Source organism: Bos mutus, chromosome 15, assembly GCF_027580195.1.
Source record: "Bos mutus isolate GX-2022 chromosome 15, NWIPB_WYAK_1.1, whole genome shotgun sequence".
Taxonomy (NCBI): domain Eukaryota; kingdom Metazoa; phylum Chordata; class Mammalia; order Artiodactyla; family Bovidae; genus Bos; species Bos mutus.
This window is the reverse complement of record NC_091631.1, coordinates 56060447-56087837: the sequence shown is the minus strand read 5'-3', so window position 1 is coordinate 56087837 and position 27391 is coordinate 56060447. Positions and strand designations below refer to the sequence as shown.

The 27391-nt window shown below is 47.2% G+C and overlaps 1 protein-coding gene across 17 annotated transcripts in view; it reads left to right on the top strand.

Annotated features, from left to right (window-relative positions):
* NCAM1 (neural cell adhesion molecule 1) overlaps positions 1-27391 on the top strand; it is a 362758-nt gene that overhangs the window by 318758 nt on the left and 16609 nt on the right. For 6 of the 17 annotated variants that reach the window (XM_070384205.1, XM_070384206.1, XM_005905118.2 and 3 more), the window contains 3 exons: positions 1094-1225; positions 21563-21687; positions 25453-25630. In XM_070384205.1, coding sequence (XP_070240306.1) covers positions 1094-1225; positions 21563-21687; positions 25453-25630 — 435 coding nt within the window. Of the gene's footprint in view, positions 1-1093; positions 1226-2585; positions 2601-6946; positions 6995-8574; positions 8617-21562; positions 21688-25449; positions 25631-27391 lie in introns of all 17 variants that reach the window. The other 11 variants (XM_070384202.1, XM_070384208.1, XM_070384209.1 and 8 more) reach the window with 3 other exon arrangements.

Sequence of the window (27391 nt, the reverse complement as noted above, 5' to 3'; positions counted from 1 at the left end):
TCCCAGTTGGCACTAGTGGTAAAGAATCCACCTGCCAGTGCAAGAGACATAAAAGACTCAGGTTCGATCCCTGGATCAGAAAGATCCCCTGGAATGGGAAATGGCAACCCACTCCAGTATTCTTGCCTGGAGACTCCCATGGACACAGGAGCCTGGTGGGCTATAGTCTGTGGGGTCGCAAAATTCGGACATGACTGAGTGAGCACTATATATAACATAAAAACTATTATTTTAACCATTTTCTAGTGTTCACAGTTCAGTGGCATTAAATCGTTATGCGGTCACCACTGTCCATCTCCAGAACTTTTTCATCCTAAAGTCAATACCCATTAAATGACAACTCCGCATTCCCTCCTGCCCCAGCCCCTGGCAGCCACCCTTCTGCTTTCTATAGAGTTGACTCTTGTTGTTGCTCTTTAGTCTCCAAGCCATGTCTGAATCTTTTGCAACCCCCTGGACTGTAGCCCACCAGGCTCCTCTATCCATGGGATTTCCCAGGCAAGAATACTGGAGTGAATGGCCATTTCCTCCTCCAGGGGATCTTCCTGACCGGGGGATCAGACCTGCATCTTATGCTTCTCCTGCATTGGCAGACGATTCTTTACCACTGAGTCACCATGGAAGCCCATAGTTGACTATTGATAGTCTCTCTATATATATTGACTATTATAGGTACTTCATGTAAGTGGAATAATACAGTATTTGTCCTTTTGTATCTGTCCTATCTCAGTTAGTGTGATGTCCCCAAGGTTCATGCCTGCTGTAGTGCATCAGAATGTCATGCCTTTTTAAAACTGGGCAATACTCCACTGTATGGAAGACCACGTTCTGTTTATGCATTCATCTGTTGGGGGGCATTTGGGTTGTTTCCACAGTTCAGCTATTGTAAACAAGATGGCCTTGAACGTTTGTACAAATATCTATTCCAGTCCCTGCTTCCAGTCCTTTGGTACATAGATCCAGAACTGGAACTGCTGGATCGAATTCTACCTTTAATCGCAGAGGGATTTGCTGTACTGTTTACCACGGCAGCTGCACTATTTCACCAATAGGCTTTCCCCTCTTTGTGACCCTTTACCTGTTCTCACAACAGCCAGCATGGAGGGCATCGTCACCATCGTGGGCCTCAAGCCCGAGACAACATACGCAGTCCGGCTGGCGGCCCTCAACGGCAAGGGCCTGGGCGAGATCAGCGCCGCCTCCGAGTTCAAGACGCAGCCAGTCCGTAAGTACAGCCCGCTGCCCGGCTCATCTCCCTGGGGTGGGGGGACCCATCCAGTGTTCAGATGACAGCGTTTTGTCTTTACAGGTCCCTCTGCTCACGGTGGTCCCACCTCCTAGTTCTCTGGCCCTCAGCGGCGGCCGATACCACTCCCTTGGTCCTCAGTTTCTCAGAGGGCTTGGAGACACAGTCTAATAGCTGGTCCAGCTTGTTAGAGTAGCAGCCGGGTCAGAAAACCACGCATGCATGTCATCAGAGGCACCGAGGAGACTCAGGGCAGCATGGTGGGGACAGATTTGGGAGATTTGCTCTTTGTCACAAGGGCCCTAGGGCCTTCCCCGGTGGCTCAGTGGTGAAGAATCTGCCTGCCAGTGCAGGAAGACTTGGGTTCAATCCCTGGGTCGGGAAGATCCCGGGGAGAAGGGAATGGCAACCCACTCCAGTACCCTTGCCTGGGAAATCCCATAGACAAAGGAGCCTGGCAGGCTATAGTCCACGGGGTTGCAAAGAGTCAGACACCACTGAGCATCTGAGCACACACCCATATGCACACACACACACACACACACACACACACACTCACACTCACATGGGCTCCAAGCACCTGGTGACTTGAAGGAAGACAGTAAAGGCAGTGATGGTTGGCATAATTAGTTGTGGGGTTTTGATGAAGAGAGATATCCAGTTACAGGGAAACAGAGCTTGCTGTAGGATAAATGAGCAGGAACAAAGCCCCAACAAAATAAAGAGGGAAAAAATGGCCTCTGTCATTCGTACCCCTCCTCCTTTCAGGAGCACCATTGGGGTCTCCTTGGTCACGGCCTCTTTCAGGAGTCCCTTCTTCCTGATCCCATTCAGAGTTGCAGTTCTGTTTTCCTCCATTGCTCCCTCTTTCCTTAAGCCAAGCCTGCCATACTTCTCCGTCCCCACACACAGCCAAGCTCTGGGTGAGCCCTGGTCTAGTTCAGTCCCTCCACAGATGGAGTTCCTCCCCATGGAGGATGGTGAGTCCATCCAGGTGAAGAAGATGCTGTAGCAAGACTCTCCCAGTGGTCACAGAGCTTCCTGGGCCCTCCTCTGACTCCTGGGGTCAAAAGGCATATGGGAGAATCCTCCACTTTCTTCCCTATGGGGTCAGGGGCCTGCAGAGTGATCCCCCTGCCTCTTTGCAGAAGTAGAGAGCCTGTCTCATCTTCCTCCTACAGGAATTGCTTCTCTCTGGATTTGAAGTAATTTGATAATTTGCGTTTCCAGCTCCGTGTGTTCTGCGGATCCTATTCATTTCTTTTACATCTTATTTTTTTTTCTTGGGTCTGTCTCTTGTCTTTTCTTTTCGTCTGTGTTCCATCCATGGGATATGCAGATAGCCCTCTTCCACGTAAGTGCCTCTTCATACCTCATTACCTGTTTCTAGAGTGTTAACATCTGCTAGTTCTAGTTTTTTAATTTAGTTCCAGTCCCTTTTGTCCCCTAGAGGCTGAAGTAGATGATGCCGGCCGGGCCCTAACCACACTGACCTTAGTCTAGTTGTGCTCTTGTTAATGTCTGTAGGTTACTCCAAGAGGCTAACACTCGTCCTGTTTTAGAGCATGCAAATTTTTTGTCTTTTGAAATTGTGTTTATTTATTAATTTCTGTGTGTGACGATTACCCTGTGGCAACATTTTGCTGAGCCAAGCACAGTGGAGGTCTGCAAAGGGCCTCTAAATAAGGATATGGCATCATCTCACCATTAGCCAGGATGCCGGAAAAGTAACCAGAGCATCTCCAGTCCTCTATTCAGAATCCCTTCATGGGCACGAGAACCCAGAAGGCTTTTCACATGTGCTTTTAGGAGGTGAAAGAACTGAGCTCACTGCACCTCCCTTTTCTGTCTGGCTGGTGATAGCTGAAAGGCTCTAGGAGCATGGGTGGGGGAACCCACACAGCATGAATGAGTTTGCATCACGGGTACCTCCTGCAGGGGAGTTAAGCCCACAGTTTAACTGGTGAACTCTGTTCTTTAGCACTAGGTTACTTGCAACATGTATTTCCATGTTTGGGAAAATCCATCTGCAATACAGGAGACCCAGGTTCAATCCCTGGGTCAGGAAGATCCCCTGGAGAAGGGATAGGCTACCCACTCCAGTATTCATGCCTGGAGAATCCCATGGACAGAGGAGCCTGGCAGGCCACAGTCCATGGGGTCACACACAGTCGGACACAACTGAGCGACTTAGCACGCGCACACACACAGCCAGCTACTTAGTAGCAGTATTGCCAAGAATGAAGGACGGGGGTGATTCTCCCCAAAAAGGACATCCTAATTTTGTAAGCTATAAGTAGTGGACCTGGAAGCAAGAGTAACAGGAGCATCCCTCCTCCTCCAGGAGCAGAACTGTGGTCCAGTCTCTACCTGCATAGATGTCCCCGGGCTTCACGTCCGCTGAGGCTCAGCTTCTTCCCAGGCTGAGCTCAGAAGGGTGGAGGGAAGTCTTCAGCAGCACATTCTTTTCATGCAACGCTCCTAGCTCCTGAAAGGCACTCAGGGAAGCTTATCTTTTTGAAATTTATTCAGAAATATTGCAGCACCAGCAGAAACTAAGTAGCTCGGTGTAGGCATTCTGAGATATTGAACAAGGGCTAAATCTACTCTCTCAGCAGAGTTGGTTCCTGAATTAACCAGTTCTGGAAGAAGTCGGATAGAGTGGAGGGGGAATGGAGTTGTCAGTGAGGACTGACAGCTGTCCGCTCTGGGCCGACAGCTCAGCTCTGCCCTCAGAGCACCCAGAAGGCTCAAGGGCACCTTCCTCCTGGATCTTTAACCCAGTCTTCAGGTGCCCATTCCTCTGGACTTTATCTGTAAACAGAGGCTGGCTTAGTAACATCACAGAGAGGCAAGACCTCCTTCTGAGTGTTTACCCAGTAACTGGGGTTTGAGTACTGAATCTGAGTAACTGGGTCTTGAACTTCAAAGGTCGTAAGTGGTTTTCATTCATTGCCAGCCCAGCCTTCTTTAAGGTGAGAATTTTTATAGCAGACACTGTGTTTTAAAAGCCAGCGTTTAATATTTTTTAAAAAGAAGACCTCTAGATTTTGTTGTTTGTTATCTGCCAGTATGAAAATGGATGATTAACCAAGCAAGATTCCAAGAAGTCCTTTGGAAAATGGTGGGGTCAGTCCTTCATTCCAAGTCAGTCGTGAGTAATGCAGTGCAGCAGCAGGCATTGCTAGTCACATGAAAAGTCAGTTTTCTCAATCACCTAATTAAGTTATGGTTTAAAGAATTAAAAAGCAAACCTTTTTTAGACAAAGAGAACATGGCACAGTTTTAGAGTTGAACGTGAATTAGAAAGCAAACCTCTTTTAGACACAGAAAGCATGGCACAGTTTTAGAGTTGAACGTAATTTTTTTTTCTAGAACTTGAGCAGGGTGAGAGATGATTATACTCTCACTGAAGTTGATCGTTATGGTCTTTCCTCTCACCTCCATAGCCTTCCTAGGGTTGAAGTGAGGATCTTGCTCAAAAGGTAACCTGTTGTGCGTAAACCCATCCTGAGAAAAGGTTACAGTTGGAAGGAAGATGCCAGCGTTTCCCACTGCCAAGACAAAACCCAATTACTGCTGCTAGGAAGTGAGGATAAGTTTTTGGAAGGACCTTCTCTGAGTTCTCACTCCCATTCCTTGAAAGGCACAAAGGTTATCTGAACTTAAACAAGATCAGCCATCAGTTTAGCTGCCGGCTTACGCCAAGCCCAAGAACCAGGGGCATCTGAGGCTGGCTCATCTCACCCACGAACAGTGCATCCACCTCCTATGATATTGGGATACAGGTGCACAGATTGCTTCTGTGGCCCTAGAGGTGGGCCCTGGGTACACCCTCAGGTCTGAGAAGAGACAGGTCAGGGTCAGCAGGAGCTGGCACCCTGGACAGAGTTGATGCTGCTGGCCCTCTGAGTTGGGAGGTGTAGGGGAGAGCCATTTGCTCATCACTTGAAGTTGCTTGACATGTCTCAGTATTAGGGTTGCTTCATGATTCCTTAATGGTCTCCACCATATACAGGGGCATGAGTATGTCACAGCAGAGATGAGCAGGTGAAACTAGCCAATACCACCAATATGTCAAGGATTCCTGCTTTGGAGCCACCCAGTTAGAAAGTCTGGCTTACCTGCTGGGAGGTTCCTTTGTTTCTGTGAAGGTAATGAAAGCCGAGGCTCCAACGGGACCAATGAAACCCCAGCCTGGAAAGATGTCCCTGTTTCATGTATTTCGAGGCCAGGTGTCTGCATGCTGTTAGGAAGCTTTTAGGTGGAAGGCTCATGACCTCTGTTTGCCCCAGGAGGGGCTGCTTCCTTCTTAGAGCTACTGAAACCCTGAAGAAGTGACATGATAATTTATTATGACTCTTTCCTCCATGGTTGAACCACACACCTTCAGAATCTCATTGGCTGAATGTTACCTCTTCAATTGCTTCTGTACCATGAAGTGAAATAGACAATTTCTCACAAGGGTATAAAGATTACAAGTGAGTCTCTACTTTTTAAAAGTGACACCTTGAAATTTGTTGTTTCATATTTTGCCCCTTAGATGCCACATGGCAAATATGTTAATGCATTGCAATATATTGTGATTAAGGTATATAAAACCCCATCCCTCAGCCAGAATAATATGGACAACTGTACAACCAATTAAGTCAAAAAAAATAAAAGAGAAAGAACGAGAAACAGAGAGAGATACACTTTTATCAGAATTAACCAGACTGTCAAGTCATATTGAGTTAGTAGCCTGTCTTGCTCTGATTCCAGTGACATTGTTCTGGATGGTTTAACGAGGTAACCTCATCTAGAAGGCAAGAGAAAGACCTAACCATGAGTGTCAAGACAGTATTGGAGATAGGGTGACGTTTTTCCAAATTTTTATCTAGCTCTCAAAGGGGCCTGTTTTCTGTGATTATTGATGGAACAGCTTCTGAATAGTTGCCACTGAAAAATTAAATATCCATTCAGTGTCCAAAATGTCTCAAATGCACCATTTCTAAAGGTTCACCATGCAGAAAGCTGGTTAGCATTACTTGGTTAGTCCCAGTCCCTTCAAAGTGCCCTGGCTCAATGTTAATTTGCTTGGTCCTCCGCACACACAGCAGCAGCCAGAGCACCACATTTCCTAGTGTTTGGAGGACAGCGGTGGCTGTCGTAACATCCAGATCCCAAACCATCCCAACCTCGCCCAGTCACAGCATTAAGGAGGACGATTGTTTCTATTTTATCGGGACCTTAAAATCAGAGAGTGATGCACGCACACATTTTACTATAAATATGTGCCATCTGTGTAGGTAAACACATGAAGAGGTAGGTAACGTCACAGCCAAGGTCACTTTCCCCTTTTCTGTTGGTTCACCTTAAGCTGGGGGCCAGGTGTCTTTCCCTCCAGACATCTGATCCTGTGGAGACAGCTGCTGAACTGCCTGTGTGTTTTCACAGGGTTGGAGAGCCCTGCAGCTGTTCCTGGCCTGGTCCCTTCCTGAACCGCGGGGCTGGGCAGCCGCACAGGCTCAGGGTTTGAAGTCAGAGCGTCCTGCTCTAGAGGGGCTGTAGGCCACCTGTTCTCCTGCATGGAGTTCTTCCCGCTGCAACTCCTGTCAGCTTCTCCTACTGACACCGCTGGTTTGCCTCTTCCATTTTCCCCTTCAGTGTCTGTGTGCCTCGATGATCTTTTTTTTTCAATCTTCATTTTTCTTTCCTCAGCGGCTCCTGCTAGCTCTTCCACCCCTGTTCCGTTGTCTCATCTGGATAGTGAGTATCATTTCCATCTTCCATCTCCCTGCAGGTGGCTCTCTGCCAGCCACAGCGTGTCTGTCTGGTGTGATCTCCTCTACCGGGTGATAATTCCACTCTGTTGGTGGAGGGCAGCGCTGGGTTTTAGAGGAGCAAATGAGTTGAGACGTAGGCACCAGGCTGCTCAGATTCGGGGCCGGAGGCGGGGGGAGCAGCTCTCCCCGCAGGAGGAGGCGCGTGGAAAGCATTGCTCTGGACAGAAAATCTCGCAGGCAGGCTCCCCAAGGCTGTGGCTCCCCCAGCCCTGTCCTCCAGATTCGTAGTCAGCTGATTATTTAGAGAAGCCAAACGATTTTGCCAAGAAAAATGTCAATTCCACAGGGTCATAAGAAATGTTAGGGGTGTTATGTTTTCACCCGGCATTTTAATTGGCACAGTTGGGTTCAGACATTGAAATTAGATAGCAAGGCCTGTAGCTTTTGCTGTCTCCATAACTGCATACGTTTCTTGTAAATATTTGTGGGAGAAGAAACAGTGCCTGCTTGCAGATGTGCCTGGCAGAAGGCATTAGGCAAATTATTTAACCCTTTACAAGGGAGCCTTGCTTTTCTTCTCTAGAAAACAGCAGAAGTCATCACACCCCACTCCCAAATAACAGCAAACCTGGGGTTTATCAAGCTGTTTGCCACCCGGGAGCAGTGCCACTAAGTCTGGCAGTGGTGTCACCTGGGCAGCCTCCAGCTTTGTCGCCGTGTCTGGGCTCCTCTCATTTACCACCTCGTTTCACTTAGCTGCCCTGTCCTTCTGTTCCCCTGAGTCCTCGGGGGTGGGAGCACCCCAGGCCTCCCACTCTTTGCAGTGGTGAACCCAGTGCTCCTAGGGGAAAGAGCAGGGAGACGGCAGCTGAACAAGACCCAGGGTGTCATGGCAGCCAGTGCTCAGCGCCCAGTCAGTGCAGCGGCAAGGCCGCTCAGCTGGCCGTATCCCCGTGGTGCATCAGAAGCCCTGCACGCGGGAGTGACCCGAGCCCCAAGCCCAGAGCCCTTTGTGGCATCTGTCTGACTTGGAAACAGCCCACCACTCTTGCACTGCTTGCCAGGCAGTGGTCTTGAACAATAGGAATTCAGCGACCAGGTTCAGCTCCAAGCTCCCCTGCTTTGGCGTGCAGTTCCCTGACCTTGAATGAGTCACCCCACCTCTCTGAACCTCAGACTCCTTATTTCCCAAAGGAAGGATAGAGTCTGCTTACTTTGTAGGTATGTATGAAAATCAAAGTTTAAGTAGGAGAAATACAAGACACAATGCCCAGCATGCAGTAGCTAGAATTTGCAGTAAGAATAAATAAGAGTTACATTATTACTTGCCATCTGAGAGTAATTTGTCAGCAAAACCTCTGATAATCTCTTTAAAATATCTACATTCATACTGATAAATCAGGGAAGAAGGAAATGAGAGCATACCTCCTTTACCATCTCTTTTTTCTCTATAACAGTGTCTTAATATATATACACACATACATGTATGTATCAGTAAATTTAATTTATCTCTGTTCTCTCTTTCACCTTTCTGTGCCCTTTCCATCCTTCATGTTTCCATAGCAACCTGGCCTCTTCCTGCTCTTACAACCACCGAAGCAACTAGTGAGTAGAGAGCTTAGCTGCCTGGGCCTGACTGCTGCTTGTGTAGAGTGGACTCTTGGGTCCCAGTGCTGCCCCGGCCCCCTGAGTGTTGAAAGCAACAGTTAGGCATGCTCGGAGGCTCCTCTCCTGGTGTGGGTCCCTAAGCATGCTGTCTGCTCTAGCATCACCAAAAGACAGGAATGATTCTTGAAGAGAGCTCTGTGCACAGGAGACCTTTCCAAATGTACCCGCAAGTTAAAAAACAGACAAGGGTTAGAGAAATGCTGAGAAGACAAAAGGAGAGCATCTGTTCCCAGCTTTCATTGTCTCTCCACTGCAGAGGTGTGCACACACACAGATAGACACACAGAGACACTGATACATGTGCACACACACACACACACACACAGACACTGACACACGTGCACACAGAGACACACACAGGCACACAGACACACACGGAGAGACACAGAGACACACAAACACACACAGAGACACACACAGGCACACAGACACATGCGCACACACAGACACTGACACACATGCACACACAGATACACAGGCACACACGCAGAGACACACACACAGACACACACATGCACACACAGAGACACTGACATATGTGTACACACAGATACACAGGCACACATGCAGAGACACAGACACAGAGACACTGACACAGGCGCGCACACACGCACACAGAGACACACACAGGCACACAGACACATACGCATAGACACAGAGAGACACGTGCACACACAGACACAAACACATGCACACAGACACATGCACACACAGAGACACTGACACATGTGCACACACAGATACACACACAGGCACACACGCAGAGACACACACAGGGACACACACGTGCACACACAGAGACAGACACATGTGCAGACACACGCACACAGATATACACACATGCACACACGTACACACAAACACACACAGAGAGACACAGACACACCCAGAGAAACACAGACACACAGAGGACCCCCCACACACAGAAACACACTCACAGAGAAATGCACACACAGAGACACACACATGCTCACACACACATTAAAATAAAATACCTGAACGACTGAAAATAAGCGAAGGAACAAGAGAAGCTGGCTGCCTGGGGAAAGGGAGCGGTGAGGCAGGAGGGAGCCTCTGCTCCTCAACCACGCGCCCTCCTTTGCTCCCGCAGAGAGAGGACGTGTGTGCCCTGAGCACACCTGGGCCACCTCCCTCGTGCTAGAAAAATTATGGCCTGAGAAAGCACTACCAGGCTCTCAAGTTTGTGTGTGGAGAGTCCAGATGAAAGTTCTGGAATCCATCTCCTAATGGTGGAGTCAGGGCCAAACTGTCCCATCTTTCCCGTCGTGGAAAACATTACACTTATTACAACCTGAAACATGTCCCAAACTCATCTTTGTGATGCTCTAATGAAGTGTGTTTGTGTGTTAGGCCTGAAACCCCTGACGAGTCAACTGGAGCATGTGTGTGTGTGTCCATAATAATATGTGAGCTTTAGATTTAATAATATTTCTGAGTACACAGGGAAAATGGCATGCATCCCATTAAAGGCATTCAGAGCAGAAGGCAGAAAGCAAGAATGCAAAATATGGCTCCCACTCTACTCTGCGGGCCAGGGTTTCTGATGCATAATTGAACAGAGAAGAAAAGAGTTCCTGCGTGTTGCATGAAATGGTTATTTTTTTCTCCTGCAGAACATAGCTTAGAGTCTGCTTTCTTGGTGTTCCCTCCGTGTGCGTGCTGCAGTGAATTTTAATTCCTGATGCTTTTGAGGTTTCGTTTTGTCAGCAGAGCAGGCAGGCGACAGTGAGCTGTGCTCGCATGGGTTTAATTCAAATGATGGGTTTCTTTGCATTTTGGAAAAGGAATGAGACTAACAGCACCCTCTCTTCTGCTAACAGTGACGCCCCAATCCTCTGCATCTTGGGCGCAGTGTGTATGCCGTGCCGAGTGTAGCAGGAAAAGGCTACACAATGTCCTTGCACAACTTGGGTTGTATTTAAGGTGTCTCTCACTGTAGGTTGGTCTTCTCTGGAAGTAAAACACAATCTTGGATCCAGTTTTTTGTTATGGAGGAATTAAGTGTCTCTCCCCTGATGTAGGTTTCATTTTTAAACATCAAGCATGTCTGCCCACAGATTAAATGATGAGTAGTGACATCCAAAGAGAAGAAAGTTTGAGTCTCCTTTATTTTGAACCACTTGACTACTGACCCAAATTGTAAGTCCCAGTGGTTACTGGCAGAATAGAAAGACAGACTCGATTGAGCAGCAGCCCGTGTTGAGCATGAATATATTTCTAAACTGCAAGGCAGAATGTAGCACATGTGAATTGCAGTGGGAATAACAGCAGAGTAGCTAGAAGCATCCAAAAATCTGTTGATCATTGGTCAATAGGGGTGAATATAAACAGTGTCTTTTGCTTTTTGCTTTCTGTGTGTATGTGTGTGTGGATCCATTTATAATTATGAGTGAATGAAGGTACTCTGCTGGCTCAGACGGCAAAGAAACTGCCTGCAATGCAGGAAACCTGGGCTTGATCCCTGGGTCAGGAAGATTCCCTGGAGAAGGGAATGGCTACCCACTCCACTGTTGTTGTCTGGAGAATTCCATGGACAGAGGAGCCTGGCAGGCTATAGTCCATGGGGTCGCAAAGAGTTGGACATAACTGAGTGACTAACACTTTCACTTTCAAATATAAAAAGGAGAAACTGCTCAGTTGTGTATAGTCCCTGCAGACACCTGTGGTTGGAACATGCCAGATCCTGTGCAGCGTCAGACAGTGAGAAGCGAACACTGTACCAGCCCACAGTGACCAGGGTCCTCGCTTGATTGAAGCATTTCTCTCGAATCACTTTTAAACAGTGGTGTGCTTTGGGCAGAAACGAATCTTCACCTTGCCTCTCTGTCTACCTTCTTTGTTAGTTAGCTTCTACTGGTGACAGCCAAAATGCCCCTTGGCCTGTGCAAGTTAAGGTGGGGAAGCCAAAAGGCCTTAAGAAGAAACAGTCGTAGAGTAAAAAATCAGATATAAATAGGACACAGGTCAAAAGGGAATGTAGACATATCCAAAGAAGAAAACTACTTTTCATTGTAGAAATCATGTTCATGTCTTATCCGTTCACTGCAAGTCTAAAGAGATAACTGTATCCACAAATGCCCAAGCATGTGTCTAATGTCCAACTCTTAGCTCGTTGGGCCAGCGATTCAGTTTCTGCTGTGACAGAGCTCTGACCTCAACCCCCAGAAGGAAACCTATTCCCTTTCCTCACTGGCCTCTTTTTTTTTATTATTTTTCTAGAATATTAGACTGCTTCATGGTTCTTTACTTTTTTATTTTATTTCTTATTGATGTATAGTTGCTGTACAATATTATAAGTTACAGGTGTACAATATAATGATTCACAATTTTAAAGGTTATACACCATTTGTAGTTATCATAAAATATTGGCTCTATTCCCTGTGTTGTACAATATATCCTTGTAGCTTGTTTTAAACCAAATAGTTGGTACTTGTTCCTCACTGGTAACCCTTATGCTAAGTGAAATAAATCAGACAGAGAAGGACAAATAACGTATGATGTCACGTGTATGGAGAATCTAAAAAATACAGCAAACTAGTGACTATGGCAAAAAAGAAGCAGACTCACAGATGTAGGGAACAAAATAGTGGCCCCCCCTCTTAGATGTGTCTTGATCGGGGTGTGTCGTGGCGGCCCTTGGATAACCTGAGTAGACGAATAGAGAAGGAAGATGAGACTCCTGGCCATCTTCTCTGCCTGCACCCAGCAGACCTCACTCGGTCCACACCCCCCTCCTCATCGCTCCAAAGGAAACATGAAGTGACTTTTCTCAGTGTAATATGATATTTTATTCTTCCAGGGCACCCAATCATGGGACTCTTCCTTCATGACCATGCTCTGTTTCATTGCCCTTGCTTCCCAAGGATGCCGAGACATGTCTGGAATCTGTGAAGAATAACTTGCCTTTTTCTTCTCCTTCAGCAGTCTCCTGGACTGACTCTGGCATCCGGGTCCTGACAGAGACAACTCCCCATTTCAAAACAAGTGTCCCTGCTCCTTGATGTGGTATTAATATGCAGTGTTGCAGCTGTATCTAATGCTTATCGGTGTTGTTAACCAAATGCTCTTTATGATTTATTAGTCTTCTATTACTGGGCAGTTTTACTGCTCTCCCAGTGTTTCTTATATATGCTGCTAATTTAATTTAATTTCTCCTTTTATTTAGTCTGTGATTTTGTTGTTGATTTCTCTCCCTGCCCATTGTTTACATCAGTTTTTGATTTTTTTGTATTTTCCATGTGATCTCCTCCACTTTCCTTTCAACCAATCATGTGCGTGCGTATCATGTGACTTTGTCATGTGGCTTGCATGGTGCTGATGATGTCGTCCACGCTGGTGAACAGAAGGTAAAACTCTTTGTTCTGAATCATGAAATAAATCTGGGACCACAGCCTGGCACATAGGGCCCACTCATTTCTTCCTGTCTCGGATTTCCTAAGCGAACTCATTTGAGAGATTTCCTCTTTTTCTCAATGCACGTCCAAAATTCATCAGCCTTTGGAGCCTTTAGATGACAATTTGATACCAAGACGCCTTCAATTTAATGTTTTGCTTCAAGAAATCTGGCTACAGTAAAATCACTTTAACCACAGCCGAATTTGCACCCTTGAATTTTTATCAGATAGTTCATAAACTTTATTTCCCAGAAAGCAGTGTTGTAAGTGAGCTTTATAGCATGGTTATCTCACTTTATCCAGTAGTTCTCCAAAGCACAGTTGTTATAAAATGTCACATTTCCATGAAAACATAACATTGAACACCTACAGAGAGAAATGTGTCCATCACAAAGGTTGTATTTGCTTGAAACCAGTGAGAGTGTTTCGTAAAATTCATGCAGATTGAGGACTTTCTGAAATGAGAGATTTAAGAATTTGGAATTAGAGCAGTTTGGCTGTAATGGCCAAGGTATCACTTTGCAAGTGACCTGCCACCCGCCCCAGGCAGGAGGAAAGAAAAATCAAAGCAAAAGTCACTTAACAATTACCATGACTGATGATCGCCATGTAATCCAAAGGCACACCATTGACCCTTGCAGCAAAGGAAATAAACTTAGAGCCTAATAAAGCTCAAAGGAGTGACAAAATAATCCGTTAATATTGTGACTGTCACAGTCCTGTGAAAGCATTTCTTGCTTACTATAACCACGACAGGAAAATGCAGCCTCTGGTCACAGCTCCCCCCCGAGTAAAATCAAACACCCATTCAAACCTGCCCTGGGAGTCACATGCGTGCCATCCCCTCCTAACTGGAAATTTGAACTTCACATCACAACCTGAGACACATAGAGGCTGCAATGAGCACGAAAGCGAAACTAACACCAGTAACCCCCAGGGTGCCCGTGCATGCGAGGGGTCCCCGGCGACCTCGCTTCTGGGAGAGCTGATTGGGCGACATCCGCACGAACAGAACCATCAGCCGCTCGTCTCGCATGTGCTCTGTCCCTGGTCTGCCCTGTGTCCCGTGTGCCCCACGTGTGTGAACCCTGTATGTGGCACCCGTTACCCTTCACATTGACCCCTGTGAGGGCTTCAGCTCTCTGGGCATGGCCACAGAGCCCCAAGTCAGTCCCATTTACAGTCAGACTCCTGGACAGGATCTTGGATGGGAGGGTCCTCATTTCCAAACAAGAGGATGTTCAGCATTTACATCATATGAAATAAAGGAGGGATGTCCCCGAAGCTTCCCAGGTGGTTCTGGGAAAGAGTCTGCCTGCCAACGCAGGAGACTGCAGTTCGATCCCTGGGTCGGGAAGATCCCCTGGAGGAAGAAATGGCAATCCGCTCCAGTATTCTTGTCTGAGAAATCCCATGGACAGAGGAGCCCAGTGGTCTACATTCCACAGGGTCTCAAAAAGTCAGACACAACTGAGCACGTATGCATGGCACCAGCCGTGGTCCCCAAGTCAGGGAACCTCTGTTATGCTTAGAGCTTGGACCTAGCTTTAAAAATTACCTTGATCTGTGCATCTTAAGGCAGAAGAAAAAACACTGGGAGCCTACAATTGTCTAAACTCCAAGTCCCACTCCAAAAATGTGGTTTCAAGGGAGACAGGCACTTTTCGAACTTGAGATGACTGCTCAGATGCTGAACCTTCCCCCTGGAAGCTGAAGTATGAGCAGATACCTGGGCTGAAACCTTAGTTTCTTCTTTAAACCCAAGGTTAGTCATTTCTGTGCAATGCTGTGATTCAGAATGAAGCACAAGGTAGAAGCTAATTCACACCTCTGAGGAGCTATCTCTTGCAGACATTTTAAGCGAGGCTAGAAATGTTTGAAGGTATTTCTTGCAGCTGCCCTAGAAACACACCTTAACTGTGATCTTGGCTGTCAGTAGGAAATGTGGCCAGTACTAAAACACTGGGAGACTGTGGAATTCCGAAGTGTGATCACCCCCCTCATCAAATCACGCCTCTTCTGCCTTTTGCAAGGAGGGCAGGCAGAGGACTGTTACTCAGACGAGCAAGACACGGTGGGAAATGGCCCTTAGTAATAGAATGGAAGGGAATGGAGAGGCTGGAGCAAATAAAATTTACAGGGGAGAGAAATAAAACTTAGGGGTGGTTCCTCTAGGCTTAAGTAAGGCTTTCAGGTGAGTTAGGCCTAATGAAAATTATTTAAGTGAGCAATGGGTAGGTTGTACACCCACAAATGATTAAACTCAGTGTCCACTACCCTCCACCACCACCCCCCCAAATTGCCTAGGATGTGTTTAACGTATGCTGGATGTTCTGTGCACCTACAGTTTCTGTCCAGAAGAGGAGAGATGAACACAGGCATTGAGCACCAGCCCTGGGGCACTTGGACCCTGAGCCCACAGAGCTCTGCAGGCAGGGTCTATGACAGGGAAGCGCAGACACATGGCCCAGGGCACAGGCATGGGTTTGCTGGAAGCAAAAATTTGAGCCCCCTGGTGTCAAAGTTTATTTCTAATATCACAGCATCACATAACTGCAGGGCCTGCTTTCTCTGGTGATCCATCAGCTACCAAGGACTCTGTGTAAATGGGACTCCCCTCCGCACCAGCATGTGTGTGATGAGACGCCCCCTGCACCCTCCCCGCCCTCCCTTCCGCGTGCAGCATGTTTGAGCATGGATCCCACCCCACCCATTTATAATGATCTTTTTTTTCTTTAGCTACTGACACTGACTCGTACTAGGAAATGCTGATTCTGATGAACTAAACTCTTTTTTAACACCCACTCTTCCTTCTTAGATTGAAAACATCACTAACCATCCCTTCCACCCCCTCCTTTATTTTTTACAGCTGTGTGTCTGGATTGCCACGGTCTCTGGCAGGTCGACATAGACTTTTCACCAGGGGTTCTGTTCTAATTGCCTTTATTCCCAAGGATTCCCTGCACTGGTGGTTACCAGGGTAGAAAGCTAGCTTGAAGGGACCAAGGCAGTGACGTATATCAGCCCGAATCCCGTGGGCAGAGACTGGGGGCCATGGAAAGTGCCCATTTCCCTGGGGTTTACCAGGAGGAGGGTTGAACCTCCCAGGAGCCTCATGCTTCTTCATAACTCACCTAACGTCCATGAACTACTGTTGGAGATGTTCACAACCCCCGCCCCGCTTTGTGGCCTCGGAGGCAGGAGCCGAGTTAATTGGTGGTGATGGCAGTTATTTCTGTCTTTAACTTCCTCAGCCTGGATCAGCCCCATAACCACAAGCCATACCTTCGTGGTCATATTTTCTTTTTAGGATGATGAAACAAAGATAATTGATCAATTAATCTGTTGGTGTTTTCATGACACCCACGAGAAGGGATTTGGTATTTCTGTGGTTCGGTCTGTCAGAGTTCATTTACCGCTGTTTAACTTGTCCTCAGTAGTACCAAGCCTCCCCACCCTCCCCCCAGCACTCATTCACAATTCCCGAGAAAACCCGCACTGGAAAGCTTTGTGGACTGGGTGCCTCCATGAGCGTGGCCACAGAGAGCCAAGCATCTTTTCTCTGTAGAAACGAGGGAGCTGGCCACGCCCATGACCACTCATTCTGTACCCCAGCACTCCTCAGAGCCAGGGACAAGGATGCCAAAGGGTCAGATCACACTGGCGCAGCGAGTCCTTGACAATTAGGAGAGAAGTGTTCAGGAGAAAAAGAATGCTTTCCTCCGAAGGCCTGATTTGGGGGAGCGGTGCTTGAGACAAATCGATGCCAGCCCAAGCGCTGCCGGCCGCTCTTGGGTATAAGATAACCACCTCTGAATAGAATGGCCAGGCTGCTGCCAAAGCACCATCAGGGAGGTTCTGAGGCTCCAGGAGTGTGTGTGGCATAGATCACATTGATCTGTTTAACATTAGGGCTAAGAGGTTGGTCTGAGGAAGGAGAATTAGTGGTCTAATAATTAATCCTGATTCCCTTTGGTAATTTGCTGATCCCCCTAAGGCCCATTCAAACTTGTGACCTCTTGGTGTAATTTTGAATATTCCTGAGTTGGAAAAATCAAATAGGTGTCACATCAGATCAGCTGCATCATACATTTTGGACTTCTTAAAACCAACAGTTTGAAATCACTTATAAGAAATAATCGGTAAGGGGGAAGAGGCATTAGGATAAACAGAGCAAACAGTATTTTTAATGCCAGGCAATCTTATTTGATAGTAAAAGATTCTAATGCAGGCCCTATGCCCATCATTGGGTTTTCTCAGAAGCCCCTGTGGGGTCCTGATGAAAGAGAAAGCAGAGGCAGTGAAGAGAGAACCCAGGTCCAGCCTGTCTCAGGGAGGCCTGTCAGCCAATTAACGTTCCATTCAGAACATACAACTCTAGGTTCTTGAGCTCTTTGAGTGAGCAGTAGATATTGTTTTCCTTCCAAAATTCACAGTTGCTGTTCAGAGGCTGTGGGCTTGCTAGAATTTTTGTTGTGGGATTCAGATATCCAGCAGTAGTTTGCTGATCCCAGGGCTTCTGCTGACTCGGGGAAAGACATGAAGCTGACTCTGATTTTAGGGCCCAGTAGCACCGTAATTATAAAGAAGAACCTACAATCTGCATGGCCAGAAATACACATCTCAATTATGGTTTCTAAGGGGAATTTATAGGACCTGCCAGTAATATTTTTGACTGTATGTGGTCTCTCTGGTACATTCTTTTTTTTTTTTTCCTTGCATACATGATTTGCATTCTTCTAGAAAATACCAGAACTGCCTGATATTTTATGTTTGTTATCGACAAGGTTTATTTTTACGAATCCTGCTGTTTTAGTCTTTACATAAAATATTTGGGGGAAAAAATTTGACTCATGGTTAAAGCTAAACTCAGAGGGTATAATTAACCCCAGGGGTTTTCTCGGAGCCACCTGCCGATTGCTGCTGAATTGCAAACCAACGTTTACAAATAATTACAATATTGGTTTTTCTGAAATTACCCATAATGATTTCAATCAGAGCAGCCATCTCGGAACAGAGTGCATGTTGGGACCCTCTAAATAATTTCCTCTCTTAATGTGTTCAGTAAAGCAGCCAGCCTCCTGAATGCAGGTCCATTTCTTTGGCGTCCCTCATCAGGCAGGGCTGGAACATTCTCTTTGCAGAGAGCTTAGGAAATCATTTCTTTCACGCATTTCTAATCTTTAAAAATATTGGCTCCCAGTGAACATTTGAAGATGAATAAGGCAACTGATTAAACAAATATCACTCTTTCCACATCTGTGTGTACTGACAGCAAGTTGCATGGCCATAAAGTTGATCATAATCTCTATGATATTAGTCCAATAGGATCTTCCTTTAGAAACACCATCATAGGAAAAATTAGATTTCTATACAAGGGCCCCACCATTCAAAGAACTGAATAAGAATTGAGTACGTTTTTTCATTTAGCAAACAAAATCTTGTTTTAATCACCATTGAAACTCGAACGCCTAATGGACTACATGGTACCTAATAGATACTGGATGTGCATTTGGTGAATAAATCATCTTTAAAGCACTCTAAATGATATAGGAACATCCCTGTCGGTCCAGTGGTTATGACTCCCATGCTTCCACTCCAGGGTTAGATCTAACCACATTAGATCCCTGGTCAGGGAGCTGAGATCCCACAGGCCGTGCAGTATAGCCAAAAAGTAAAAAATAAATACATGATATGATATAAAATGCCCTGAATTCTATGAGAAAGCAATACATATCAGGGTTCCATGGTAGTCACTCGAATAAAATGATAGCAAATTATAGTGTTCTAACTTCGGTAGATGTTAGAATTGTGTTCCATGGTATAGTTTTGAGTGATTTCTCTGTGATCCCGTCTATATTTTTTTCTGAAACAAATCCAAACGTAAGAGCAGGTCATTGGGGCTTTTGGTTTTCACAAGGTTCCCTTGGCGAGATTTTTGTTCACATATCTTTGAAAGACTCTTAGGGTCTGTTTTTTCAAAGACAGGAATTTTTGAAATGACTTTTTTTTAATTTGTAGAAAAATGGGCAATTTTGTGGCAAAGAGATATGGAATTGTTAATCTTGGGGGCGCATTTCCCTAAAATTGACTGAACATCCCAGATTTGGTGTCCTATGTTTTACGGCATCATGAACACAGCCAGGGTGCTCTTGAGAGCTCGACCTAGCATGGCGACTGTCACAGTGATGTCAGAATAAGAAGGAGCCCTTGGGAGCATCTGGTGTTTTGCAAACCTGGAGACTGAGGCGGTGACCTGGCCAAGGCACTAAACCCCCTGGGCTCTACTGTGGCCTCCGTAGCATTCAGTTCTAAAGGGATATTCAGGGCAGCAGAGCAGCCCCAATGGAGTAATCTCTATTCCCCTTCCTGGGAGGTCTCGGAGGAGGGACAGGTCCTTGCCTGGTGGGTGTGTTGGAAGGGCCACTGATGCCACCTCCTCCTCTCCTTCTTCAGGCAAAGAGATCATTAACCACAGAGTCAGTGTTGCAATTCTGAATCCAGAAAATTATTACGATTAATGGGAGTCTTCATTCAGTCCAGGGTCACCAACATCCCATTTCACCTGGGACTAAGGGTTTATCCAGGGTAAAGGATTTGCAGTGCTAGCACCTGCAAAGTCACAGGCTAACCAGGATGCGGTGGTCACCCCAATTCAGTGAGAGAGTAGAATCTGTAATTTCTTCCGCATCTCCTACTTCAATGTTCAGCATTGGTGAATCTACACAGGCTTCCTTCCCTACTCTAAAATATATTTCACTTGGAGTTTTCTTTTTAGCACTGGATATGTCTGATGGGGCATAAGGCATAATTAATTATTGTCTAAGATGTATAATGATCCAAAAGAATTAGAAAAGCACGCACACTTAGACATTATCTAAACAGAATTTCTAAGTATTTTCCACTGAATAATTGGTGCTGGTGGCTAGACAGTGGTGTAAAAACAGGACAAGTCTATCTGAAGCCCATTTATCTTTTTGTTTTTCTTTTTCCTTAGTCACTGATTAAAGGAAGCAAGTCACAAGCACAACTTTTCGTAAATACTTTATCCCACAGACATTAGGATTACACAGCCTCCCTGTTGCCGCTTTTTGTAGCCCCATGGCCAGTACAGGTGCACCTTGCAATCCTGTTAATCGAGCTTCCAGGGGGTGTGCCAGGGGCCCGCCCAGACCAAGTAGCAGGGCTCTCGTCAGTTTTGTCTCTGGTTCCTCCTGGTCTCAAAGGGAAAAGCAGCCCCCTCGGCCATCGCGAGGTTCTCAGCATAACTAAGCGAGTTGGGTGGGGTGGGCTGGCCTTACCAAGCAACATACTTGTGGGTGATGAGGTCCAAAGCCTGGTGACAAGCCTCTCCCAGCTCTTCTGTCCCATGTCTGAGATTCTGTCTTCCAGAGAACAAGCCAGGACCACCCACCCAGAAGGTAACTGTTTTATAGGCTCTGCAAATCTTCTGTCTGAGGTCATGAAATAGATACAAGAGATGGTTTCCACCAGAAATGCCAGGGTCCCAAGTGTTTTAAATCTTCATTTTAACTTTTTATAACAGATGTTCTGTCATCTCATGGCTTTCAACATACACTAATGAAATAGTTTCTCTTAAAATAAATTAGCATCTTACAGGAGAACCATCCCAGCCCTCAGAATTGGTCACATACAAGCTCATCTTTCTTGTCAACCTGGATTCACAGTGTTACTGCAAAAAATAGAGAAACATCGACTTTTTCTCTGTTGAGAAATGCTGAAGACATTTTTTCCCTCTCTTTTCTCACAAAAAGACTTTAATGAATGTTCCATTAATACAAGGCACCAAGGATTATCACCAAGGCAGTTGAGCCATAAATGCAGAATACTTACAGGAAACTTGCCTATGGCAAATCATGCTTTACTTAATCACAACTGGAAACCTGTTATTTTTTTTAATGACTCTAAGTCATAAAATTTAATTCATGCAAAAGCTGGTCACAAGAATGCAGCATCATTCCACTCCTGTTAGGAATTAGACCCCTGGAATAGATCACATATCCCAGGGAGAAAATAGGCTGCTTTGAAACATTATTTTATGGGTGTAAATTTTCTCCTTAAATGCCTACATTTTCCCATATTTCAGGCTATTCCTCAAAATGTACCAGGTTTATGAAAGTTAAATCTGCAGTTGTAAGAGCAGCTAACAGAAAATGCAAGCACCAGGAAGAGACAGGCCAAAAAAAAAAAATCCCTCTTTAAAATGGTGAAAGGACTATACTAGGAGGGAGGATAGTTTCCCAGAACATTTTCGAAAGGCGTTCTCAGTTTGGGTTAAGACTGAGGCATCTAATTGGAATTCAAAGTTTTACATGTTTTGCTTTTTAACCATTTGAATTGCTGAGAAATCAAGAGTCCAGCCCCACTCCATCACCGCATCTCATTTTGATGGATTGGATTTTCATTGTGTGGATGAAAATGTCATGTGAATTCCCTGGCTGTTTCAGGGGAACCCAGCGCACCTAAGCTCGAAGGGCAGATGGGAGAGGATGGAAACTCTATTAAGGTGAAGCTGATCAAGCAAGACGACGGCGGCTCCCCCATCCGACACTACCTGGTCAAATACCGAGCGGTGAGTAGCCTCCTTCCCGGGTTTCTTGCAACCCCACAACCCTAACACCCGCCCTGTGGGACCAACAGTGTCTTTAGAGCAAGGGGGCAGGGCACCCCATGTGCCTGGCAGGTGGCTCGTGGGCCCAGGTTAGGGTTTTAAGTCCCAAGACTGACTTACAGCCTTTAGGTCATATCCACACTGAGACCACTTTATTTTTTTTTTTCAGTTCTCTATTTTTTTAATGATGTATAGTTGATTTACAATGTTGTGTTAATTACCTCTGTACAGCAGAGTGATTCAGTTATACATATATACATTCCTTTTTTATATTCTTTTCCATATGGCTTGTCATATGGTGTTGAATATGGTTCCCCGTGCTATATATGGGGCCTCCCTGGTGGCTCAGCAGCAATCAGCCCGCAATGCAGGGGATGCACAGGAAACAAGGGTGGTTCAAGCCTCGGGTTGGGAACATCTCCTGGAGTAGAAAATGGCAACCTGCTCCAGTATTCCTGCCTGGAAAATTCCAGGGACAAAGGAGCGTGGCAGACCACAGTGCATTGGGGTTGCAAAGAGTGGGCCATGACTGAGCATGCATGCACACACGTGCGATACATAGAATGGACAAGCACACTGAGACCGTTATAAAACCTCTACAGTGATTTTGGTAACGATAAACCCACCCATGACTGATTTTTCTGCTTCCTAGGTTTTTCTACAAAGTTATTTTCCCATCATTCAGTACTTTTTTGCAAATAACATACCAATACCTTGGATCACACTTGGATAAAGTGTGTTATGGGCCAGGCATGCGGGCCCGTGATCACATGCATTTTCTCCCCCCAAGAACCCTATGAAGTTGGTCTCAACAGTTATCCTCACTTTACAAAGGAAGTGAATGAGGTTTATGCAATTAGTGACCACATGACTCACGCAGTCAGGCAGCCAGGGTTTGAATCCAGGTCTGTCTGACTGAAGAGATGGGGGTCTAAGCCTCCTGGCCTGGGCCGCCTCAGCTCCTAAACCATCTCCTTCCCTCACCTTCCCTCCACACTAGTGTAGCCCACCCGACCTGTGGTCGTGCCGCTACCCGTGAGCTTGGCCCTAGCCTTTTGTCTTCCTGGTTTCCCAATGCCCATCAGAGATTTCTGACATTGCACCTTTCATCCCCAGCGCCTAAACTGAAAATCATCCCCCTTTTTTTGGTCTTAGAATGATACTTAGCCATCGCCAACCATAACCGATTGCTGGGAGATTTAGAGACAGCATCTGAGCGTTGCAAATAGCCTCTTGCTAGGATTTCTTGACAGTAGAAAATAACCTGAGTGGAGTTTTCTTTCTTCAAATAGCACCCAAGAAAGGCTTTTTCCAAAAAGTTTGACTTAACTCTGTCTCTGCCTTTTGACCAGCTCCTACTGATCAAAGCCCTAACCTGGTTAGGTTTGCAGAGAGTCAGTACAGCACAGAGCCCCCCACCCCACCCTGGGAACACATCCCAGCTGCTGGGCCACCTGTCAGTCACTCAGCCCCCTCCTACTTCGTTGCGAAGCCGGTCTGGAGCCTGACATGGGGGAGGAACCTCAGTTGACTTCTGTAAGGCCCGGCCCAGAGGCATCACTGGCTGAGAGGTCCCTGTGACTTCCTCGATGTGGAACAGGATACAAGGACCAAGCAGGTGGCCCATGGAAGCCACTGGAAGTGGACAGAGTGGTGGGCAGATGTCTCTGGCGTTTGTTGGGCTGATGTGGCCCAGACAGACGTGGAATCCAATTCCAGCCTTACCACTTAGCAGCCTGTGCCCCAAGTAGGTCACCCAACAGTCCATCACCTCCATTTCTCCGTTGGTAAAAGAGGGATAGCTTATCAAGTTGTTGTAAAGCTTGAGTACAAGCAAAGAACCTGAGACTTGCCTGACACTGGGAAAACGCTATACTTGGTAACTGTAATAACCACTGCTACCACGCAGGCTGGGTCAGGAAATACCTCCATATGAGGCCCCATCAGATGTCAGTGTTCCAGGAGGGTCATTCTGGCAGTGCCGGGCAGGTCTGCTTTAAAGAGATAGCTGAGGCAAAACACTGGGATATGTTAGGCTTTGACAACCTTAACCATCCTCTCTCTTTCACTTCAAAATCCCAACTGTTGCTAAATATTTTGATTATTATACATTATTAATATTTATTATGTAACATAATATTTGCTTTATATTCTGGTTGTCTCTTTTGCAATGATGTTTGCCAAGGAAAGAAGCCTTTCAGAGAAAGAAGACAAAAGACAAAGAGCTGAATTTCTTTGTTTTACATTAAAATGGGACACATGCTCACTCTTGCAGGAACTAACTTAGAGCCCTGTGTAGGTAGTCTGGCTTTCTGTTAGACTCAGAGGTTGTGAGCCCCTCTTCCAGCATTTCCCCACACTATCATGGCCACGACATGTGTGCTATCACGACCCTAAAGGCATCTCTCTGGCTGGTACAAAGCATTTTGCCTGGAAGATGGCTGGCTTTCCTGTAATGTAACTTCCTCCAGCCTCAGCCATAGACTAGCTCACCTTCCAGAGGACACTGCTAGCATGTTCTGCTCTTCTCAGGAGCAGCCCATCATCCAGTAGACATGTGTCAAGCCCTCCCACCCAGAACAAATTCACCGGCAGATGTGCAGGATAGGACTGGAAAGAATGTTCGAGAAAAGGGGGGCCCCTCTAACTCCAGCTTTGTGCCTGAAATTATGTCCTGGAGTGCTCTGCTGGCCACTGCAGGCCCTGCCTTGGTCCTGACAGCAGCACCTCCAGCCACACCTCCGGCTGCAGCCTCAGAGACCAGGTCACACTGCGTGGAATAGAGAGACCCTGTTCCCTGCAGCGTGTGTGTGTTGCGCTCCCTCCTGTGAGAAGATACATCCCCACTTGGGCCCAGAGGCACTTGCCCACACTCGATTGCCTCTGTGGCTTTGGGAAGCCACCTGTTCTCTCTGCCCCTTCCCCATCGTCGGCTTTAGTGAGGGCCTGGCCAAAGCCCTCGCAGGTTTGTTGTGGGGATGCAGTGAGAAAATGTGCAGAAAGCCTTCAGTCCAGGCCCTGGCATGCAGCAGGTGCTCCGTAACTGATAGCTTTTAATGCTTTTAATAAAAGTGGAATCTGTGCCGTGTTCCCATGTCAGAGAGGTGAGCACACACCTGAGGGTGACCCACATTCTAAAACAGGACAAGAATCACAGTTGTCGGATCATCCTCTAGGTCACCGTTAGGATGGGGCTTCCCACCTGCCAGTGGAGGAGGCCTGAGAACCTCGGGTTCGATCCCTGGTCAGGAAGATCCCCTGGAGGAGGGCATGGCAACCCACTCCAGTATTCTTGCCTGGAGAATCCCATGGACAGAGGGGCCTGGGAGGCTCCAGTCCGTAGGGTCGCAAAGAGTCAGACACCACTGAGTGACAGCAACACGTGCATCCTTAGGATATGTGCCCAGCATCCCAGAGTGTAGCCTGGGTCCCTGCACGCCCTCAAGGTAATGGACAGGGCATTGAAGGGTTGGCCCCATGCCACACTGGGAATCCGCCACTGTTTTTATTTGCAAGCCCCCAAGGTTGACCTCTGACCTGCGGGATCATTTACTTTCAGGTTTTTCAAGCTGGTAACAAAAACTGTGCCCTATCTCTGCTTTTTATTTTCGTTTTGCCCCAATATTTAGTGACTCCCTTACATTCCTCCTGTTGGCTGGTCTTACCAGCTGTTTCACCTAAAGCTTTCTGGTGTCTCGTCTCTTTCTTGCCGGTTTCTCCCAGAAGCTCTCCTCCGAGTGGAAACCAGAGATCAGGCTCCCGTCTGGCAGTGACCACGTCATGCTCAAGTCCCTGGACTGGAATGCCGAGTACGAGGTCTATGTGGTGGCCGAGAACCAGCAGGGCAAGTCCAAGGCGGCGCACTTTGTGTTCAGGACCTCGGCCCAGCCCACAGCCATCCCAGGTATGACACCTCTGCTTTCTGTGAGTTTCCTGCTTTGAATTAATGCACAAGCACCGCACCTCCTAATGTGCCTGAATAGCCCCTGACAACTCGCTTGCTTACAGCCATTCTCATGATTGGTTGCCCATGCAGAGCTTAGTTTTGCTTTGTACCGAGCTGTGCAGTAGGCTGAGCTGGACTGGACCCCCAGGAAGGCTTGGGCAAGCATCCTGGGTGAAGGTCCTGTGTCGTCCATCAGCCCTGGAGGACTGATGGTAAGCCAGTCCGTGGGAACCCCTCAGGTGGGAAAGGCCCCAGCTCCAGCCAAGCTTTGGATGCTCATTGAGGAAGAATCCTTTTCTGAGACCTTATCTGCTATCTACCATTTCATAAAGGACCACGAACCTGTTTTTAAGCGCTTTCTGTCTGATGCTTGCTTACCTGCACCACCGTGGTCCAGATTCTCTTCTCTGTGGGGAGCCTAAGAGAAGGAACAGATGGTGCCCAGTTAAATAAAAAACCTCTCTGCCAAAGGCCTCACAATTGAAACAAAGATTAAATGGAGCCACTTGAAACAGATCAAGTGGCGAACGTAGATGCTGGAAACCCCCATCTGTGAAAGGCAGTCCAGCCTGCTAGAGACCAGGATGGGAGATGCCATCCCTTCCGGGAGATGCCATCCCTTCCGGGAGATGCAGATCCATCTCTAGGGACCAACTCAAGTGCGGGAATAAAGTGAGAGTTCTGCTTTCTGGCCCAGCTACCTTGCTGCTGATGGCCAGACTCCTCATTGACCAAATCCCATGGAGCGGAAAGAGATCTTTATCGTCCCTCTCTGCTTTCCTGACCAGTCACATACTGACCACAAGCAGGAGAGGTGAGCATAGAACATACAACTGAAGCTTAGGAGAGGGATCCCCAAAAACTCTCTGCAGCATCCAAGTTTGATAGGAAGATGCCCCAACCTCCTGGTGGCCTTCATTTGGCCACCATCATGTCTGTCCTGTCCAGAGTGCTTGCCCCCTAGTTCTCAGCTCAGTGGTCATGATCACTCATCCCAGTGGGAGAGAGGCCAGAAGGGACATGTCACAGTAGTGACACAGGGCTGTGTGTGTGGCAGTGGGTTAGTCGAGCAGCTGCGAAATGAGATCAGCATGTGATTCCCGGATGGTTGGTCGTACATGAGTGTGTGTGTGTGTGTGTGTGTGTGTCGGAGAGACGTGTGCAGGCCCCCAGGGAGTTGGCGGCCATAGATGAGATGCATCCATGGTCCTCCCCTCCGTGTTGGCAGGGAGACCCTCAGCACAGGCTAGGGCGGGCGTGTCTCTGCAGGCACTGGCCACGTGGTCAGTGATGATGCCGTCCGTGGCATCTGGGCGTGACTGCAAGCGATGATCTGCTCACTGATTCGCAGGCTGTCCGAACGGAGGTGCCTGTGTGTCCTCTGCCCTTTCTGTCTCTGCATTCTTGGGTCAGTTTTTTCCTGATATCGACAGTCTGGTGGGCGTGTCCAGATCCGCTCGGCTCTTATGGGGCATCTAGGAGCTGGGGGAGTGAGAAGCCCGAGTGATTTCTTTGCAGTGAAACAGCCTGCTGGCATCTGTTTTCTCGGGTAAGACTCCATAGGTGGTGATTCCAACATGCTGGGTCCGCAGGTGGGGTACTGCGAGCGGCATCAGCTCCTGGGGTTGGAGAAGTTGAGGCCACTGTGTTTCGATACAGAAATTCTGGGGAGTCCTGCCCATGGAGTGGTCAGAGCCCTTCTGGCTAATCTCCCAGGTG